The 17,870-nt window shown below is 36.5% G+C and overlaps 2 protein-coding genes across 4 annotated transcripts in view; one reads left to right on the forward strand and one right to left on the reverse strand.

Annotated features, from left to right (window-relative positions):
- Nucleotides 1–16,195, reverse strand: part of LOC128020240 (nuclear factor 7, ovary) — a 257,606-nt gene extending 241,411 nt beyond the window's left edge. The window contains exons 1-6 of one of the 3 annotated variants that reach the window (XM_052607022.1): nucleotides 15,331–15,744; nucleotides 14,873–14,968; nucleotides 14,408–14,638; nucleotides 14,304–14,326; nucleotides 14,102–14,223; nucleotides 7,441–7,855 (exon numbers count right to left, since the gene is read on the reverse strand). In XM_052607022.1, the coding sequence (XP_052462982.1) occupies nucleotides 7,441–7,855; nucleotides 14,102–14,223; nucleotides 14,304–14,326; nucleotides 14,408–14,638; nucleotides 14,873–14,968; nucleotides 15,331–15,726 (1,283 nt within the window). In that variant the 5' untranslated portion in view covers nucleotides 15,727–15,744. The other 2 variants (XM_052607023.1, XM_052607021.1) reach the window with 2 other exon arrangements.
- Nucleotides 1,483–6,953, forward strand: ednrbb (endothelin receptor type Bb). The gene is made up of 7 exons (XM_052606892.1): nucleotides 1,483–1,845; nucleotides 1,923–2,035; nucleotides 3,312–3,516; nucleotides 4,227–4,367; nucleotides 5,100–5,233; nucleotides 5,342–5,450; nucleotides 6,538–6,953. Exons 1-7 carry the CDS (start codon nucleotides 1,483–1,485, stop codon nucleotides 6,724–6,726), a joined length of 1,254 nt encoding a protein of 417 aa, XP_052462852.1. The 3' UTR covers nucleotides 6,727–6,953.
- Nucleotides 16,196–17,870: the final 1,675 nt, after the last annotated feature.

A 17,870-nucleotide genomic window follows, 5' to 3' on the forward strand; every position in this document is an offset into this window, starting at 1 on the left:
TGGATGGATGGAGATATAGACTGGTGGATGGATGGATGGATAAATAGTTGGATAGATTGATATATGGATGGATGGACGGAGATATAGACTGGTGGATGGATGGATAAATAGTTGGATAGATTGATATATGGATGGACGGATGGAGATATAGACTGGTGGATAGATTGATGGATGGATGGATAAATAGTTGGATAGATTGATATATGGATGGATGGACGGAGATATAGACTGGTGGATGGATGGATGGATGGATAAATAGTTGGATAGATTGATATATGGATGGATGGATGAATGGATGGAGATATAGACTGGTGGATAGATGGATGGATGGATGGATAAATAGTTGGATAGATTGATATATGGATGGATGGACAGAGATATAGACTGGTGGATGGATGGATAAATAGTTGGATAGATTGATATATGGATGGATGGATGGAGATATAGACTGGTGGATAGATTGATGGATGGATGGATAAATAGTTGGATAGATTGATATATGGATGGATGGACAGAGATATAGACTGGTGGATGGATGGATAAATAGTTGGATAGATTGATATATGGATGGATGGATGGATGGATAAATAGTTGGATAGATTGATATATGGATGGATGGATGGAGATATAGACTGGTGGATAGATGGATGGATGGATAAATAGTTGGATAGACTGATATATAGATGGATGGACGGAGATATAGACTGGTGGATGGATGGATAAATAGTTGGATAGATTGATATATGGATGGATGGATGGATGAATAGTTGGATAGATTGATATATGGATGGATGGATGGAGATATAGACTGGTGGATAGATGGATGGATGGATAAATAGTTGGATAGACTGATATGGATGGATGGATGATGGAGATATATTGATTGATAGCTGGACAGATGGATAATAGATTGATATGGGTGGATGAATGATTCATTGAATAGATAGATAGATAGATAGATAGATAGATAGATAGATAGATAGATAGATAGATAGATAGATAGATAGATAGATAGACAGACAGACAGACAGACAGACAGACAGACAGACGGATAGTGAACAGTCTCTGCATTCATCTCATTCATGTGTCTGGCAGTGAGTGGATTCTGGCGGAGCTCCAGTGAACATCTGGAAGGACATCAATACGTCAGGAGAAATGAGTAACAATGATGTGTGTGTGTGTGTGTGTGTGTGTGTGTGTGTGAATGTGCTGCACACACACACCATCACACACTCTAGTTTACAGTGGAAACTCAATGTCGTGACCCGCAGGCGTATGAATGACACACTGAATCTGAGATCCTGCCAAGAACATGATTTATGTGCTTCAGTACCTGCTCATAAAAGAGCATATATATATACACCTAACTCACACCTACAACACACAAAGAGCTGCAGGTAAGACACTATGACTGGATCTGTCTAATATCTAATAGCAAAACTTTTGAAATGACACTCTTTCTGGTTTTTCTCAGTCTTTAGCATGGAGAGGCCCGTCATTGTCCTGTTACTGCTGTGTTTTAATCGTTCACTGGGGTTCATTAGTGCTCAGACAACAGACAAACATCCTGATGATGCAAAGAATATCTCATGGAAACCAGTGAACGCCACAGCAAACAAGACCCCGATGTGTTCTGGACCAGCACGGATCAAAGACGCCTTCAAGTACATCAACAGCATTGTCTCGTGTTTCGTATTCCTGTTCGGGATGATTGGAAACCTGACTCTCCTCAAAATAATCAAAGAACACAAATGCTTGAGAAAAGGACCCTATATTCTCATCGGCAGTCTGGCTTTAGGCGACATTTTGCACGTCTTGATTGGCATACCCATCAATGTTTATAAGGTAACTTTGCTGAATTGTTTTGTGCATTGAAAACACTCGAAATAGGATGATATAAATCATTTGTTGTTGTTTTGCAGCTCCTGGCGGTGGACTGGCCGTTCGGTGTCCTGCTCTGTAAACTGGTGCCGTTCATTCAGAAAACCTCCGTTGGGATAACGGTATTGAGTCTGTGCGCTCTGAGCATAGACAGGTAAGAGTGTTTACTTTAGATATGTTTACTTTATTAAGCCATGTTTTGAACATTGGGGGGACATATTATTTGACCTAATTTTTTAGTTTGTGGGGAGAGGGGTTGCTGTCACAAATGTAACGCTCCTTTTATTTAAAGGAATCAAAGCGAATTTAAAAGGATTGAAGAAAAACAAAGTCTAAATGGCTCTGTTAAACTTTCTCGTCTCTAACATTCAAATAATAGTCGATTTTCTATGAAAGCTAATTTCTATAGATGCTAGTTTCCACCAGGGAATAAAAAATAACAGTAATTGTGACTTTTTATATCACGATTCTGATCTTTTTCTCTCTCGCAATTGCAAGTTTATTATCTTATTACATCTTATTCCAGTTTTAACTGTTATTCTCAGAATTGCACAAAAAAGTCTGCATTGTGAGATATCACATTTAATTATATTTGTGTATATATATATATATATATATATATATATATATATATATATATATATATATATATATAATATTTTTATTATGTGGCAGAAAAGTATGGAAGACAATTTATACAACTGCATAATTAAATGAATACATGTAATTGCAAGTTTTTCTCACGATTATACATATATATATATATATATATATCTCATATCTCACACTTTCTTTTCTTTTTTTCTCTGAAATCTAGGTTTACATCTCACAATTCGGTTTTTATGCCACAAAATAAAAAAACTAAACAGGTAATTATTTACACCTCACAGCTTAGACTTTTCTTCTCATAATTGCATGTTTATATTTTATTTTACATTTATACATCGCAATCCTGATAATCTCAAAAAGACTCAGAATTGCTAGAAAAAAGTCTGAATCGTGAGTTACAATGTTGCAATTACTGTAATTAATTAAATAATTCATTTAATGAAATGAATGGCGGAGGCAAGATTCCATAATTTTCCATTTTAAATTTTCCAAAATTTGAGAAAAAACCTACTGGATAATACTTCTATTTCTGTCATAAAATATGAATTGTTTAGCTACTTCGATCTTATCTCACACGTTCAACTTTAAAACTGAAGTGTCACGCTGGAATTCGTGCTAGTCTTCTGTGAATGAAACCTTGATTTGAGTAGTCATCGCAAACATTTTGCCATGAGTGCTGTTAAGCCGCTGAAGTAGACCAGCTTTTTAATTTATGAAAACATTTTGTAATCCTAACACCACGGAGAGCAGTGCATAATGGAGCGCAGCAGAGCTGGGGATCAAATATTGTAGCTAAAGGAGAAATGTTTGTTGTTCTGAAGGTACCGAGTCGTTGCATCCAGGAGTCGAATCGAAGGTCTTGGTTTTCCCAAATGGACTGCTATCAAACTGTCTTTAATATGGACCATTTCAACACTGCTGGCTGTTCCGGAGGCTGTGGCGTTTGACTTGATTACCATGGATTACCGAGGCGAGCATCTGCGGATATGCCTCCTTCATCCGGTACAATCCACTCCATTCATGCAGGTAAACTGAACAATACTGCTATACAAAAGACTAGAATATAAAATATAAAATATAAAGAGGGAACGTGCAAGAGGTGTGGGAGGAAAAATGCATTTTGCAGTCCCCCAAGATACTGTAATTTGATCCAGAATTACTAAACAAGGCAAATTAGCACAATCCCATTAAAGCAGTGTCGCGATAGTAAAGTTCTGCAGATGATTTACTGATAATGTGCTAATTAAAGCACACAAAGACAGCCAGATACTTTCTATAATGTCCAACGCAATCGAAAAGCAGCACAAGTTAGCGTAAGATCCCAAACTTTACCATGATAAACTTTTTGTTCACTCGTAAAACTTTGCACTTGCTTGCAAAACTTTCATTTATTTGTAAAACCTTTGCACTCTCTCGATAAAGTATTATGTTTCCCAAAGAAACTTTGTGTTCACTTGTAAAACTTTACATAAGCTCACAATATTTTGAGTTTGCTTGTAAAACCTCTGCATTTCTCTCAATAAAGTATTATGTTTAATCAATGCATGCCATTAAAAGTAATTATTTCCTATGATGTCAGGACCTTTGATATAGACGGCAGCTGCTTTAAAGAAAGTCTGATTTCCTCATCAAACGGCTCGTGGTTTGAGCTCAGATCTGTTCGAGACTCTAATGATGACAAACTTCCTTTAAAATAACCTCAAGATCATCAGGAACTCTCTTTTTTCTGGTTCTAGTTTTATAAAATGGCCAAAGACTGGTGGCTCTTTGGGTTTTACTTCATCGTGCCGCTGGCGTGCATCGCTGTCTTTTACTCGCTGATGACTCGGAGGATCTTAAGCGGAAGCGTTAAGAAGTTGGACAAACACATAAAGCAGGTAAATCTGGATCTGGGATTTGGAAAGCTTTTTCCAGTTCATCTGAATATCAGCAGAATCACATTACATCATCATACAAACACAATTGACTCAACGGATTATAAGATTTCTGATATTCACTGACCATAGAGACACTGCTGTCTGTCAGCTCCTGCAATACAGCAACATGAGTTATATACTGTAGAGTAGTATTAGTTATACAGTATACAGTAGTATTTGTTAATATTTTATAAAAAAAAAATAATGTTTTACTTATTTATTTTAATTTTTTTAGGAGTCTTTTGTGCTTTTAATGTTTGTATTTGTTTATATATTTATATATTTATATGTACCTTTATTTTATTTTTTGTGTTTTTATTTTATCATAGTTTTAGTTAATAATAACAACACTGGTATAAATGCAAAAAAAAAAAAAAAAAATATATATATATATATATATATATAATTTATTTATATTTTATAGAGTTTTAATTAACAGCAACAGTGAATCACCCAAAAAATCTAATATTTTATTTGTTTTGATTTTAAATAGTTTTAGTCAACAATAAAAACATTGGTATAATCGCAAAAACAAAAACAACAGCAAAACACAACAACAAAAATTTTTATATATATATATTTTATTTATTTATATTTTAAACCGTTTTAGTTAGCAATAAGCACACTGATAGCGCAGAAGGCAGATCTGATTTGTCTGATCAGTGTGTGATGAATCCTCTCTTCTGATGACAGAGACATGAAGTGGCCTGGACGGTTTTCTGTCTGGTTCTGGTGTTTGCAATCTGCTGGTTTCCTCTTCACCTCAGCAGGATCCTCAAGTTAACCATCTATGATGAACACGATCCCAACAGATGCAAATTACTGAGGTAAGACGTGTTAGTAATATTATAATGCATGCATATGCAAAAACACATGAGCTCTGCTCCAAAAACTAGTGAACTAAGTGATATAAATCGATATTGTGTGATGTTTAGCACGTTTCTTGTTCTTGACTACATCGGCCTCAACATGGCGTCTGTGAACTCATGCATCAACCCAGTGGCTCTGTATGTGGTCAGCAAAAGATTCAAAAACTACTTCAAGGTAACGTGTGTTTCTTACTCCCCTGTTCTCAAGTGTTTAGTATATAAATATAGCTTATTAAATATATTACCAAATACTAAATATATCGTAGGAACATTTATCGTACAGCTGCTTTGCAATGATTTGTGTTATGGAAAGCGCTTTAGAAATAAACATGAATTAATATTTGTTTCTCAATATTTTTTTAAAGTTTTTATTCTGAATGATTTAGCACTGCAGTACTTCTTCATAGTTGTTTGTTAAGCTGTTTGTCGTTTGGTGTGTAAAATGTTTTATTTCAGACAATATTTGGGCAAAATACAACCATATTAAAATCTGGATTCTGAGGGTACAAAAAAAATTGAAATATATGAGAAAATCAACTTTAAAGTTGTTCAAATGAAGATTTTAGCAATGCATATTACTAATCAATTTATATATATATATATATATATATATATATATATATATATATATATATATATATATATATATATATATATATTTTTTTTTTTTTTTTTTTTTTTTTTTTTTTTACAGTAGGAAATTTACAAAATATCTTCATGGAACATGATCTTTACTTAATATCCTAATTATTTTGGCTGTTGCTATAAATACACCCCAGAGACTTCAGACTGATTTTGTGCTCCAGGGACACAAACATAACTTCAATTTGAGTACTTTTAGTTTGTGCAAATTAATAAACTGTATTGTGATTCATTGACAGCACATGATAAAATAAAAAATGCCATTTTTATTGGCATCAGCTGTAAACGCGGCCAATTTAACAAGGTTCACATCTTTAGATTAGTGGAGGCAGATTTTCGCACACGCTTTGTTTACAGATGAATTATGAACAAGAATTACGTATCGCGGGAAATTGGATGTGACAGCAGGTGAACTGCGGATTATTTTCTTTTTACTCTCCCTGACGGAGAAAAGTTTGAGTTTGATTTTAGATAAAAGTGACCTTGTGCACAACATTTACATAAATCATGTATGACGCCTCATGTTAACCCACTCAGGTGCCTCATTTGCATAATGTTTAGCAAGAAAAGATGTCTCTGTTCGTTTCTGGTTTACACCTGCTCTGTGCTTCCTCTGACAGGCCACTCTCAACGCTGGTTGTTGTCGTTCATCCAAACCCGTCCTCATTCAGGAAGAGAAGCAAGGTTTCATGAGGTCAAAGGTCACAGAGCCGCCGTCTGACAACAGCAACTCTGTCAAACAAGAGTCGGCATCTGGTGACACTGAGAGAACAACCTTTCTTCAGAAATTCACTTGTCTTAGAACGTGAAATCTCCTTCTGATGTTGTATATGTACGGTTTTGTTTTTGTAAATAGAATATGACTGAAAAGCATTTAACACTGTTGCATTTAATATAAGTCTGCATACACAGATAACTCACTTTCCAAGGGGAATAAAAGTTAAAACCATACAAAAAATTGTTACTTGAAATAAAATACAGTATATTTAAATATTTTAACATTTTTATTTAGTAAAACTTGTGCGCTAAAAAAAGAAAACAAACTAAAATTGAAATAAAAATAATAATTGACATTTCATTTATTGATTTATTTTTAATAGTAATAAAGATATGTGAGAAACAAAAAATGACAAAAACCTTAACTTACATTGCATTGATCATGGGAAACAAATATGATTAAAAAGTGTATCAAATGAAGTCATATTGATCATTCAATCATAAGATGATCCAGCGGCCGAACTTAAAAACACTGCAGACGTCAGTTACCCATCTCTGATTTACACCAGTGAACAAACTGATCACATTCATCATTTAACCTCTGTTACTGAAATAAACAATTATAAATTGAGTCTCAAGTTTATCAAATATTGAAATTGTGATATGGATCAAATATTGGAAACATGATGAGTGTAAAAGATGAAAGCAGGTGGATCCAGAACTACAGGAGTAACATTTACTGACTATTGAACGATAAGATCCTCAGAGAGAAACCACAGAAGAAAGGAAAGAGTGTGTGAGTAAAGGTGGTTGTGAATGTGTGTAGATGTGTGTTAGTTACAGGATCAGAGAATGACACTGTTCCTCTCTCATAGTCCAGATCAACTCTCACACGCTCAAGCTTCTGTTTAACACGAAAACCAAACAGATCAGACAATCCACGCTGCTCACTCCAGACATCAGTGTTAAAGAAAACTTCTCCCTTCCTCTGGTTTGATTCTGTAGTTACTCCAAGTCTCCAGACTGAACTCTCTTTAACCTCCACATCCCAGCAGTGTGTTCCTGAGTTAAAACCCTCTGAACCCAGAACACAGAGACACCTGTCAAATCTCTCTGGATTATCAGGAAGAGGTTGATTGTTCTCGCTCCGTCTCACACTGGTCAGATCATCAGACAGGACGAGACGTGGATGTCCAGTGTTTGGATCCAGAATCACAGGAGCTGATGAGACACAATCAACAGCTGCTGTTATTCTGATGTTCATATAATGATCAAGAGTGAACCACACACAGATTATTATGAATTATTACTCCTGTTATTGATCAAACACATCAGACTCTCTCCTCTGATCACTGTCAGTGTTTGTTAGCTCTACAACAAGTACAGAAGAAGTAAATACACAACAATAAAATACTAAAGGACAATTAAATGAAGTGCAATCCACAACCTGGGCCTGACCCATCGTTTTTAGTCTCCAAGAAGACTGTTTAAGGAAGAAAGAGTTGGCGGAGCAGAGAGATCGAGAGGGAATATATAGCGTAATTAAATATTAAATATATATATATTAAATATATGATGGTGCAGATCCATGTACAGCTTTATTTGTTAAAATAAGAGTTTTAAAATCAATACGAGCATGAACCTGAAGCTGGATATGCTGAAGAGAAGGAGTGTGTGTAAGAACAGTTCTGTATGTTTTACAGTCACTTAATAGACTTTGCAGGTAGAGCAAGATAAAGGACATTACAATAATCAACCCTAGAGATAATGAGTGCATGGACAAGCCTTTCTGCATCAGGTAATGAAAGACCTAATCCTGCCAATATTCCTTAGATGCAAAAATGCTCTTGATATCTGCTTCAAGTGTCAACTGAGAAGAAAAAATTACACCAAGGTTGTGAATTTCAGGTAATGGACATACTATGTTATTTTCAAGGTGTAAACTAAAATTTCTATCATTACAGGCAGCTTCAGGGGAACCAACTAAACCAACCTCTGACTTTGTATCATTCAATTTAAGAAAACTGTGGTACATCCATAATTTAATCTCCTGCAGACAGTCAGAAGTGTTGCTGATATACCTGTGATATTAGTTTTCATGCTAATATAAATCTGAGTATCCTCAGCACAGAAGAGGATCCCCAAACCATGCTTTCTAAGAATCTGTCCTCTGCTGTATCACTGTAACTAAATCTTATGTGGACCAAAGTTGTTCTTCTCTTGTTTTCGGTTCATTTTGGTGAAGCAGCTCATATGGTTATTCACACATAATGCTGAAATCTGTCAATATTCCCTCAAAAGAAAAAAAAAAAGAAAAGAATCTCTGACTTTTTACCATTCAATTGAAGAAAATTGTTATACATCCATAATTTAATCTCCTAATCATTTCCAGTGTGTGTGAAAACCTTGTTTTCTCTCTTCTCTCACCTTCTCTCACCTCCCTGACTGCGGGTGTCGCTGTTGGACAGTGTTTTCTCTACTTCCTGTTGGCCTTCTGTAGCTAATCGTAGCTCCCTGTAGATGTTTTTATTTTTTTCTCTAGAATCTTTATCTTACTATCGCTCTCTGTTTTTTTTTTTTTTTTAAGTGATAAAATATAACTTAATTCACACCATATTTCTGATATTATCAAACAATCTTATCAGATTAATTTTGATCGTTCACTTTTATTTTATATCCGTGAGTGCAGTACACCTGCAAAGCGTTAGCACTCGTTAGCTTGTCATTAGCGTTTTCTCCTCTCCTCTCTCTCGCTCCAGTTTTCCACAAGTTCATCAAACAACCGCAGTAAGAATATTTCATCAAGCACGGTGAGTAATGGCTTCTCCTGCTATTGTTATTTGCACCTCTTGCCACATGTACAGCTTATCTATCTCTGTCGCTGATGAGGGATTCACATGTGATAAATGCAGGGAAATAGTTAGGCTGACAGAGAAGATTTCAGAATTAGAGACACGCATCCAAACTTTAATTGAGGACAGTAAGAATGTTAGGGCTCTAGATACGGCTTTGGATGCGTCTAGCTCAGGGATTCCTGTACATTGTCCGGTTCCAGCAGAGCCCCTGCAGCAGGGCAACTGGGTGATGGTGAGGCGGCATAGTACTGGGTCAAAACACCGCTCTTCTGTTCCGATCAAAACATTAAACAGGTTCTCCCCACTCAGTGATGCACCCACTGAGAAACCTGATGAAAGTGCTCTAGTTATTGGCGATTCTATTGTAGAGACACCAGCCACCATAGTCAAATGTTTACTGGGAGCCAGAGCGCCTGACATCTTGGCAAATTTAAAAGTGCTGGCTAATGCTAAGGGTAAAACCAGTAATATTGTTATACATGCTGGCGCTAATGATGTTCGACTTCGCCAGTCGGAGATTACTAAAAATAACATTAAAGAGGTGTCCGAACTTCCCCTGATCCGACTCCGTTCCGCCTCCCTTCGTGATTTATTAATTTGGAGTGTCTGGAATCCACTCCTTAAGGGAGGGGTTCTGTCACAGTCTTCTGTGAGTGTTGTGTTTGTTTGGTGCCCTGTGCTCTCTCCTGTCCTTTACTGATCCTGCCCACCTTGTCACCTCATCATTGTTTTACTTGCTTCACCTGTGTTTCTCCCTTTCTCCCGGACTCATTTACCTTCACTCTGCACCTGTAACTCACTTACACACACACAGCTGTTCCCCGTTTGTTCATTAGTATATTCTTGTCTCACCCACCACTCTGCCTGGCTGTATTGTTTAATGTTAAAGGAACACTCCACCGTTTTTTGAAATAGGGCTTATTCACATTATTTCCTACATTTCCTACATTCCTCTGTTTGACAGAAACCTGTCTAAAACCTGATGATTACATTATTTTAAATGAGTCTACCCCTCAAGATTACTGTTATAAACATGAGCCGCGTCTAAAAGGCAAAGGGGGGGAGGTGTTGCTTCAATTTATAACAACGTTTTCAGGATTTCATAGAGGGCAGGCTTCAAGTATAACTCGTTTGAGGTAATGGTGCTTCATATAACATTATCCAGAGAAACAAATGTTAATGATAAATCCCCTGTTATGTTTGTACTGGCTACTGTATAAAGGCCACCAGGGCACCATACAGACTTTATTAAAGAGTTTGGTGATTTTACATCCGAGTTAGTTCTGGCTGCAGATAAATTTTTAATAGTTGGTGATTTTAATATCCATGTTGATAATGAAAAAGATGCATTGGGATCAGCATTTATAGACATTCTGAACTCTATTGGTGTTAGACAAAATGTTTCAGGACCTACTCATTGCCGAAATCATACTCTAGATTTAAAGGTGCTGTAGGGAACTTTTGTAAAAAAATATTTTTTACATATTTATTAAACCTGTCATTATGTCCTGACAGTAGAATATGAGACGGATAATCTGTGAAAAAAATCAAACTCCTCTGGCTCCTCCCAGTGTCCTATTGCCATTTTCAGAAACTTCATCGCTCCTGGTAAAAAATAACCAATCAGAGCTGCGGTCCGTAACTTTGTTTGTGTTCAAAATGTAGAAAAATGTATATAATAAGCGATTACACCATGAATCCATTTTCCAAACCGTGTTTTTAGCTTGTCCTGAATCACTACGGTGCACCTATAATAAGTGTTTATATTCGGACTATTTTAGATTGCTTCGGGGGTACCGCGGCGGAGTAACCCAGTACCTTTGTGATTCTTCATAGACATAAACAGAGAGAAGTAGTTCCGGCTACGATGTTCTTCCACAAGACGCAAGCAGTTCTGTTTATTAACCGCTAGAGCGTCAAAAGTTCCCTACCGCAGCTTTAATGCTGTCACATGGAATTGATGTCGATAGTGTTGAAATTATGCAGCCAAGTGATGATATTTCAGATCATTATTTAGTTTTGTGCAAACTTCATATAGCCAAAATGTTAAATTCTACTTCTTGTTACAAGTATCGAAGAACCATCACTTCTACCACAAAAGACTGCTTTTTAAGTTATCTTCCTGATGTATCCAAATTCGTTAGCATATCCAAAACCTCAGAACAACTTGATGATGTAACAGAAACTATGGACTCTTTCTTTTCTAGCATTTTGAATACATTTGCTCCTTTACACTAAAGGAAGGTTAAGGAAACCAATATTACACCATGGTATAATGATCTTACTCACAGTGTTGGTCAGTAGCGTCACTACAAGCAGCGAAGCTACTTGTTTAACTACATTTCTCAGTAGCTTGGTCGTAGCTTCGCTGCTTTCTGAATCAAATAGCATTTCAGTAGCAAAGTTCTTTTTTTTACCAAGTAGTGTGGTAGCTTCCACACAAGCTACATTTTCGCTAGGATTTCTGAAGCTCAAACTCAAATCGGGAAATACAACTGCTAAGATCGCTGATCCTGGATCAGTAGTGATGGGACGGCACCACTTCATCTTGTTCGCGTTAATGGTGGACAGCAACCAACCATCTTTATGATGCATTACCGCCACCTTCTGCTCCGGATGGTACCACGCCTTGGCCAGTCACGCAAAAAATTATTTGATGAAATGATGGCATAGGATGAGGTCGGAGAACAGTTAATCCCGAGGAGTGAGTCACCTTGGCCATACCTAGACAAGTACATGACACTGACCGAGATAACAGAGAAAATATGTTTTCAGATGCTGCTTGTAAAAATTATCAGGGTCCAGTCTGGCCATATCCTACGTGTAATAATCTCGTACACACACACACACACACATACAAAGTGTGTGTTTTTTTTTTTTTTTTGGTACTGTTTGGAGGTCTTGCATTTTGTTTTGCAAAGGCCTACAGAATATTAAGCATGCCCATGCAACAGGTGCATACACTTGTATTTTGATTGTTTTTGTTGCCAAATTGATAAGGAACACAAAAAACAATTAAACTAAACAATTACATCTACCTACATCTGTTTAACTGACAGTTTTGAGCACTGAGATAGCATTGACTTGTAATAAAACGTGTTCAACATAAAATTTTTATTTTAAAAGTAGCTTATATGTAGCACGCTACTGTTGATGTAGCTAAGCTTGCTACATTTCCCAGGGGGGTAGCTTCAGTGTAGTGAAGCTTCATTTACTGTAGAGTAACTGGTAGCTTAGCTCACTACATTTTCCAAGTAGCTTGCCCAACACTGCATACTCACACCCTAAAGAGAGCAGCCCAAAAAATGGAGTGCAGCTGGAGGAAAACAAAACTAGAGGTATTTCGTATTGCTTGGCGGGAAAGTAACCTATCCTACAGAAAAGCATTAAAAACTGCTAGATCCGATTACTTTTCTTCTCTTTTAGAAGAAAACAAACATAACCCCAGGTATTTATTCAATACAGTGGCTAAATTAACGAAAAATAAAGCCTCAACAAGTGTTGACATTTCCCAACATCACAGCAGTAATGACTTTATGAACTACTTTACTTCTGAAATCGATACTATTAGAGATTAAATTGCAACCAATCAGCCGTCAGCTACAGTATCACTTCCGACAGTGCACTATAGACCCCCTGAGGAACAGTTCCACTCATTCACTACTATAGGAGAGGAAGAATTGTATAAACTTGTTAAATCATCTAAACCAACAACATGTATGTTAGACCCTATACCATCTAAGCTCTTAAAAGAGGTGCTTCCAGAAGTCATAGATCCTCTTCTGACTATTATTAATTCCTCATTGTCATTAGGATATGTCCCCAAAACCTTTTAAACTGGCTGTTATTAAGCCTCTCATAGAAAAAACACAACTTGACCCCAAAGAACTAGTTAATTATAGACCAATCTCGAATCTCCCTTTTCTGTCCAAGATACTAGAAAAGGTGGTATCCTCACAATTATATTCCTTCTTAGAGAAAAATGGCATATGTGAGGATTTCCAGTCAGGATTTAGACCGTATCATAGTACTGAGACTGCTCTCCTTAGAGTTACAAATTATTTGCTCTTATCATCTGATCTTGGGTGTATCTCTATATTAGTTTTATTGGATCTTAGTGCTGTGTTTGACACAATTGACCACAACATTATTTTGCATAGACTTGAACACTTTGTTGGCATCAGTGGAAGTGCATTAGCATGGTTTAAATCGTACTTATATGACCGCCATCAGTTTGTAGCAGTGAATAAAATGTATCATATCGATCACAAGTGCAGTATGGAGTACCTCAAGGCTCAGTACTAGGGCCGCTACTCTTCACACTTTATATGTTACCCTTGGGAGATATCATCAGGAAACATGGTGTTAGCTTTCACTGTTATGCTAATGATACTCAGCTCTATATTTCTTCACGGCCTGGTGAAACACACCAATTTGAAAAACTAATGGAATGATGAACTGCCTTTAACTATCATTTTGCATTATTGACACACTGTTTTCCTAATGAATGCTGTTCAGTTGCTTTGACGCAATGTATTTTGTTTAAAGCGCTATATAAATAAAGGTGACTTGACTTGACTTGTGTAACAGCACAGATCTTCTCCAGACTCACTGTTTTGGACGATGTCCTGCATCTTCTTCCAGACTCTGAAGGGCAGGTTGCCCAAGTAACGCGGCACATGAATCAAAGCTCCAGAAGGCGTCTGTGGATCCGGCAGTGATGAGATCTGGACTCTGGAAGAACATTCAGGATCAGAACTGCAGTGGCTTTGGATCAGAAGCAGAGAGAGCAGAGACACCAGCAGATCACTCACCTTTCCATCGTGACTGGAAACTCCTGCAGAACAAACACACCATTGATCATCAACAACTCAATCAATCATCAATCAATCAATCAATAGATGATCTGAAATCAGACCTTCAGAAAGCAGACGTCACTGGCTTTCATCATCTCCTCCGTGTCTTTGATTGTGTGTGAAAGAGCTGAGATGTGTCTGTTCATCTCCTCCAGCTTCTCCTTCATCATCTGCTTCTTCTGCTCCTCTTCCTCTCTCAGTGCAGTGATTGTAGCTTCTTCTTCATCTCTGAGAAACTGATGAAGCTTCTCAAACTGCTGTTTAATCTGACGCTCTGTGTGCTCAGCTTGAGACTGAAATCAAATCACATTCACTTCAATCATCTCCATCAACACACATCAACACATCACATCATTCAGATCCCAGAGAAACTCAGACACCGACATATAACAGATCCAGAAGCAGATTGCTGCTCGTCATTTACAAAAATAATCAACTGGAATCATTATATTAAATATAACACATCATAATTGTGTTTAGTGATGCTACAGCTGTACTGAAAATGACTCTTGATTCTGTTTCCTCACCTTGATGTGTTGAACTGTTTTCTCAAACTCTCCTTTCATTTTTTCTCTCTTTTGAAGTTTCTCCTGTAAGGACTTCAGTGCTGTATTGAGCTCCTCCTAGAATTGAACAAAATAAAAATATATAAAACACCAGATTACAGTGAAGAGAAGAGAATACAGTGATCATACAGTGATGTGTTTTTGTGTATATCTCACACTAAATTGATTCAGAAATTAAAAGTAAATATAAATCAAACACAACCTGAGTAAAAACAAGATACACTTTTTCATCAGTATGAGTTTGATCTCTTACCCAGTGACTACACTTTAGTTCACAAACACAGAACAAATCAGAGCAGAGTTTATGTCATATGAAGTTGAGTAAAACAGCAGAGAGAAATACTGAGTGCATGAATGTGATGATATCTGTGTTTATGACTTATTGTTCTTTATAAATAAAATAAGAGACATTTCTCTACCTTATATGATGAAACTTCTTCACTGATGGGTCTGAATGTGTGACTGACATGTTTCCGTGAAGTAACACACACTACACACGCCGGCTGTTTGTCCTCCAGACAGAAGAGTTTGAGTTTCTCACTGTGTAAACTGCAGATCTCCTCAGATCCTGATGAAAGACTCTCATTTCTCTCCTTCAGGAACGACTCACACAAGTTTTGTAATGCCAGATTTACTGGAGGTTCTTCTTTTGAGGATCTTCTCCTGCAGACAGGACACTCCTGAGTTTTCTTGGTTCTCCAGAACGGTTGAAGACACTCTTTACAGACACTGTGACTACATGATAAAAGAACAGGAGTCTTGAAGATATCACAGCACACGGGACAATTATAGTCATATTCAGCTGATGAAGCCATTTTTTTTTTGTTTGAGCTCCAGCAACCTAAACTTTACTTTCACTTTCTGAACGACGGTTTCAAACACGAATAACCTCGAGAATCACAAAGATCTGCTGTCTGTTCAGAAACAAACTTCTTCAAAGTCTTTCTCTTCGTCGTCCTCTGATGACTGATTCTTGTTTGCTTTTGTCAAAGAGAAGAAAATCAGTGACAGAAAGAAGAAATAACAAGTGCGTCTCTTCCTGGTTAGTGTTGTAAGAGGGAGGAGTTTCTGATTTTCAAACAGTCTGACGACAACAGCAGGACTTCTTCAGGTTAAATATCAATAAAATGCATTAATGATTAACTTGCATTGAAACTTTCATATTTATAATGCTAGAAAACCTTAAATCAAAAACAAAAGAACAATGAAAAACACAAATGTTGATAATATGTTTTAGTTCTTGCTCTATATTTCTCACAGAGTTCCTCCAGGGTTGTCATGTCAAATTATTTCTTCACATGCTGAGAATTATGGAAGGCCAAAAGGGCCAAAAACATGAATTTTAACGCATCATCAACAGGTTAAACATGTGTATTTCACATGTTTTCAATGTGTGTTTCATGTGTTAAATATATGATGTTTGTGGTTTAAAAATCTGTGCATTAAATATGCATATTAAACTCGTATATTATGTGTTTAATACACATTAAAAATCAGTTTGAACGGGTCAGTGTCATTGACTGCTGAAGATTTGGGTCAAATAATTTCTGTGATCTTGGTTGTACCATTCATAGACTACCACCATTTATAGATCAGCTTATTCAGCCTATTTATTTTGTCCTTTTTTTGTATAGCCTATATAAATTCCTCACATGAACGTTTGCATGGGGTATTCAGTTACAGTTGAGGTAAGCAAAAATTCAGATTCAAGATACAGACCATTCCAATCAATTTATATATATATATATATATATATATATATATATATATATATATATATATATATATATATATAGCTACATGAGCTTTTATTGTGCTTACATTTACAGCTATTACAAGCAGGTGGCGCTTATTGAAACCTCTTTTGGTTTAGAGATTATGCACTCATCAGACAAACAGTAATTAGGTACATAGATGATGTTATTCATTTAAATGTATTTAAAAACTTACAGTATTTAAATATGGTATTTGTAATTTTAAATATATACTACAGGCAGTGTTTGGAATAATGGCGTTCAAAGGAACGGCGTTAGGTAACGACGTTATTTTTTCAGTAACGGGGTAATCTAACTAATTACTTTTCCCGTTGTTATAACGCCATTAGCATTACTGGACATTAAACGTGGTGCGTTACTATGCATTGATTAAATAAACTAATCCGAATGCACCCTGGCTCACACCGCTAGTGAGGAGGTGGGTTAATAACGAGATAAGCGATTATGATTGGCTAAGGCAGAGTCAATTGTCAGAAGGAAACAAGATGCATTAAGAGCTGGGGGGTGAAAACTTTTGAACACAATGAAGATGGCCAAATTTTTCTTATTTTGTTGAAATATAATTTTTTTTTCCATTTAGTTCTGCCCTTTGTAAGCAACAGAAGATACTTGTATGTTTCCCGGTACACAAATTAAGTAAAATTTACCTTGATCTTCAAATTCCAAAAGTTTTCACCCCCCCAGCTCTCAATGCATCTTGTTTCCTTCTGGAGCATCAGTGAATGTTTGAATCTTTTTAAATCGTTGTGTTTGAGTCCCTCAAATGTCCTCTGTGTGAAAAGATGCATCTCAAAATCATAAAGTCACTGCTGGAAAGGGTTCAAATATGCAAAGATGCTGGACAACTGAAGAATCTGCAGGAGCTTAAAGATTTTTCTGAAGAACGCTGCTCAGTTTAACTGTTCAGAACAAACAAGGGACTCATGCACAACCATCACAAAACAGAAAGACAGTCGAGGATCATCAGGGAACAGAACACAGTACTAAGAACCAAGGGTTCCCAAACTTTTGAGTGGGGTTATTTTAATAATTTCAGCATTTTTTTTTTTGTCTTGTGGACTAAATGTTAATATCTTTTATGTACAATATCCTACTCAGGACAGTACTAAATAAAATATAACATGCATTTAGTATGATCGCTCTTATTTTTTGAAAATTACTTGCATTTTCACAGATTCTGCAAA

Source organism: Carassius gibelio, chromosome A9 (assembly GCF_023724105.1).
Source record: "Carassius gibelio isolate Cgi1373 ecotype wild population from Czech Republic chromosome A9, carGib1.2-hapl.c, whole genome shotgun sequence".
Lineage (NCBI taxonomy): Eukaryota > Metazoa > Chordata > Actinopteri > Cypriniformes > Cyprinidae > Carassius > Carassius gibelio.